Source organism: Sycon ciliatum, chromosome 1, assembly GCF_964019385.1.
Source record: "Sycon ciliatum chromosome 1, ocSycCili1.1, whole genome shotgun sequence".
NCBI classification, from domain to species: domain Eukaryota; kingdom Metazoa; phylum Porifera; class Calcarea; order Leucosolenida; family Sycettidae; genus Sycon; species Sycon ciliatum.
The window spans coordinates 32,386,755-32,390,583 of NC_088643.1; the positions used below are offsets into that span (position 1 = coordinate 32,386,755).

The 3,829-nt window shown below is 46.6% G+C and overlaps 1 protein-coding gene across 1 annotated transcript in view; it reads right to left on the reverse strand.

Moving 5' to 3' along the window:
• Positions 1-3,037, reverse strand: part of LOC135823384 (mutS protein homolog 4-like) — an 82,123-nt gene extending 79,086 nt beyond the window's left edge. Inside the window, exon 1 of the mRNA XM_065336239.1 lies at positions 2,566-3,037. Within this exon, the coding sequence (XP_065192311.1) occupies positions 2,566-2,605 (40 nt within the window). The 5' untranslated portion in view covers positions 2,606-3,037. The remainder of the gene's footprint in view (positions 1-2,565) is intronic.
• Between the last annotated feature and the right edge of the window lie 792 nt (positions 3,038-3,829).

Consider the following 3,829-nt stretch of genomic DNA (forward strand, 5'->3'; position numbering starts at 1 on the left):
TGTATGCAAAATGTCACTAAAAGCGCCATTTCGTTCTTATAAAAGCACGGATGACGGCGATTGGCCCATATGTTGTAGTCTTTTGGACGCTGAGTCGACTGGTTTTGGTCCGAAAAGGCTGCGATGCAGCGTTCCTCCTTTATTCCCAATCGAACATGGTTGAAGAAGCGGTCACGTGCTCCTGCGTACGCCAGTCACCTGGTCACCGTGCCTGCAGGGTACAACTTACTAGCCTGTTTGACCTTTTTTGGGTGCAGTCCTGTCACTCGAGTTGAACCTTGGTGTGAAAGTTGTCGCCTGCTGGCGTGGTGACCAGGTGATTTGGGCACCCAGGAGCACGTGATCACTTGTTCAACCATGTTCGATTGGGAATAAAGGAGGAACGCTGCATCGCAGCCTTTTCGGACCAAAACCAGTCGACTCGGCGTCCAAAAGACTACAACATATGGGCCAATCGCGGTCACCCGTGCTTTTATAAGAACGAAATGGCGCTTTTAGTGACATTTTGCATACAAATCCCCATCTAGTAGGGCGCAGTCACCCAGTTTCGGTGGAAGTGCGCGAGTTCGATTGGGATTCAAGTCGTCAGGCGAAATAGCACGTCATAGTACATTCGAGATCAGCGGGAAGAAGATGACGACGTCCACTAATTTAGTATCTGTGCACAGGAATCTGCTGTGTGTGTTACCCTGTGTGTCAGCTATGGCATCATCGCCTGTGGTTCCATACCTAGCATGTACGTCTGAACCATCCTGCAAAGTTTGAATGACGTAGGTTGAGCGATCGCTCCGCGAAACATACTTTTTGAAATTCTCTTCATAGTATATCTTCCACCATTGAAATTTCGAATTTCTTCAAAAAAAGTGCTGAGAGTGGTGGCTTGCAACCTCGATATGGCTTGTTCCAGGCATGCTTTGGAGCCATCGCCTGTTGAAGTAGTGGTGGGGATCTGCCCTGCAACTGCTACAACAAAAAATGATTCGATCTGAGAAAGGGTGAGACCGCGAATCTCGGTTGAATATTGAGTATTTCAAGCCTTTTCACGACGAAGACGGAGTTCTTTTTGGAGATGGACGTCGCGGCAAAGGACATGGTCTCCGACTTCTGGCGTCTGGTGAAGCCAGGGATCATTTGTCCAGTCAGGTCGGCAGCCTAACCGTCGGTAAGCTTGTTTTTGGATCCCGTTCTGCTCGATGTGGTAGATCACAAACAATTTGATATCGCACAAATTGATCTCAGCATCGTGCGTACGGTATTTTATATTCAGAAAATCCCAAAGTGTCTCTGTGTGGCCGTCCTATGCCACGAGAAACTCCAATCAGGCTCCTATGTCCTCTGCCTTCATGATTGAATGTCCACTTCGTTTGAACAACGAACACAACAATCGAGGACGGCTTTGCAATGAAAAATACAGCTATACTGGAGCTGAAAAAAAGAAGAAAAAAACGTGCTCAGGATGAGACTCGAGTACACGCATACTCTCCCAGCAGGTGAAACGCAAATTTTGTGAAAAATGCGTGTCGCCGACTGACCAGTAATTTCGCCTGACGTAGGAAGGGAGCGTCTCAGCTTTCTCGGACCAAGACCATTCGACTCAGCACCCCGAAGACTACTACTGGTGAAATTTTAATTTTTGCCTTAACTTCCCCTTTAATACCAGTACTGTAAAGTACCGTTGATCCGCCCTACCCGAAATGATGTGCACCTCAACCCCAAATTGAGCAGCTCTATGTAATCTGCGCAATACCATCCAATCGCAATAGAGCCTGTGACCTGCTGACCAAAAGTCCATGTACCTGATGTACACTGAAATGGCACCAAATGCCTGGGAATGCTTGCAATTGGCTTCAATTTTTTGAATTTTTTCCCGGGGGAGGGTAATGTTTGTCCCCGATCGTAGCGTCTTCTTCGTTTGTTGCAGAATCAAAAAGACTTTCATTGTAGTTACCGTACACTGAAATGGCACCAAATACCCGGAAATGCTTGCAATTGGCTTCAATTTTTGAAATTTTTTCCCGGGGGAGGACCCCCGGACCCCCTTCCATGGCCACCCCACCTCCAAAGTCGGTGCGACGGGCCTGGACTGGATCAGGAAGTCGAGAAGCAAAAGGCACATCACGTCCTATTCCACTCGCATGCGTCATCTCCCTAGGTAATACAGCTCCCTGGTAACTTACTTCACAACTCAGCTTGAAATTGAAATGGAAACTAACGTTACTTGCTTGAAGTTGTACGCACATGTGTTCGATTCCTGACGTCATGGTGGAGAAAATCCTGTCCCATGACCCATGCACCAGAGATACGAGAACCGTTTGAGTTTCCTTTCACGCAACAAACACGCATCACATCTTGAAGTGCATGTAGGGACAAACGACCAGGACCCTACCTACACTGGCTTACAAGCAGTGGAATTTATTAGGTGCGCAGACTAGAAGGAAAGAAAGGGCGAAGAAAAACAGCATCTTCGAGAAACACACAAAATATCCGGTATTTTTGAATGCTCACAAGGCTACAAGAATTTACCGTACACATTTCAAAAGAACAGTTGAAGTTCGAATGACTCACTGTATTTTGGCTGTCTCTCCGGCAAAGTGGAAGTCCCCATTGTATTGGATACGTCTTCACAACCAATGTGTCTGTCTTTCTTCTCTTGCAATAATATTCAGTTCAAAGCGTTGTCGATTCGGCAGTCGACGAAAAGTAGGGGGAAACTCCGAGCAGCTGTGCCAATAAAGCTGTACACACCTCAGTACTTCATTTTCCTAACCTTGTGATTGACCTCATAGTCATAATTATAATACTTTAATAGTCTCCCTCTCTCTTCGGGAAAACTGAATAACACTCTGACTCTCGAGAAAGCGAACAACCAGTTTTCTGCCTGGCCGAAGAGGGTTAGCACCTTGAAGCCGCTGGTACCGCACTCGTGTGAGCCTACCTTGTTGTCAGTTGCGCCGGTGTGAACGACTGCGGTGGGAACGACTGCGGTGGGACTCAGCTGCCACGTAAACTAAGGCTAAAGTTACTTTACAACCCCTTCCTTCTAGTTCTGCTCTTGTTTGTGCTTGCTTTGGCAACCTTGTTTTACTGTTTGCATGGTTTGAGCAGAGCAGTAGTGTAGCTACATAAGCCCTCTCCGATTGTAGCCTAGGCTATGTAGTGTGTAGTAACGTTCGCTCTCGCCGCGATGATGGGATCGCGGCTCACAAGTCTTGCTTACGCTACATAAGGATCGAGTCTGCACCTAAAATGTTAATAGTCGATAGCCTTTGACCTTTGAACTTCGACCTACAGAGGTCGGCGGCCCCGAAACTTGCGAAAGACTTGGCCAGCGCGATTCAGGATCATCGTGTTATGTAGACCAAGACTGGCAAGAGGCAAGACTCAGCAGGCCCGGGCAAGAGTAGATAAACATGTTTATCTACTCTTGTTATTACTGGTGTGTTGTTGGGGCCACTGTACATGTACTGGCGCATGGCCAGGACAGAGAAAGAAACAAAAGACAGAAAATAGGACGCTGATTTTGATTTGTCAAGTATCTTACTGGTCTCGGCATCGTCCAGTAACAATCGGTTCCAGTGGGACTGTAGCTTGTGCTCGTTTTCGTTGCGCTTACCTTCCCCTCTTTGGTCTCTCCTTAAAACCTTGAATCTTTTTGTTGTTGTTGTTTGGCTTTATTTAAAGTGGAGTTCCAAAACAGGCCTAAACCTAATGACAATGGTCCCACTGATAATAAGAGAAAAGAAAATATAATCATAAGCGGACAAACAGAACCAAGAAGAAGATACAGCTGTAGTTAGATAACTAATATGAGCACGGCAGCAGGGAAAAA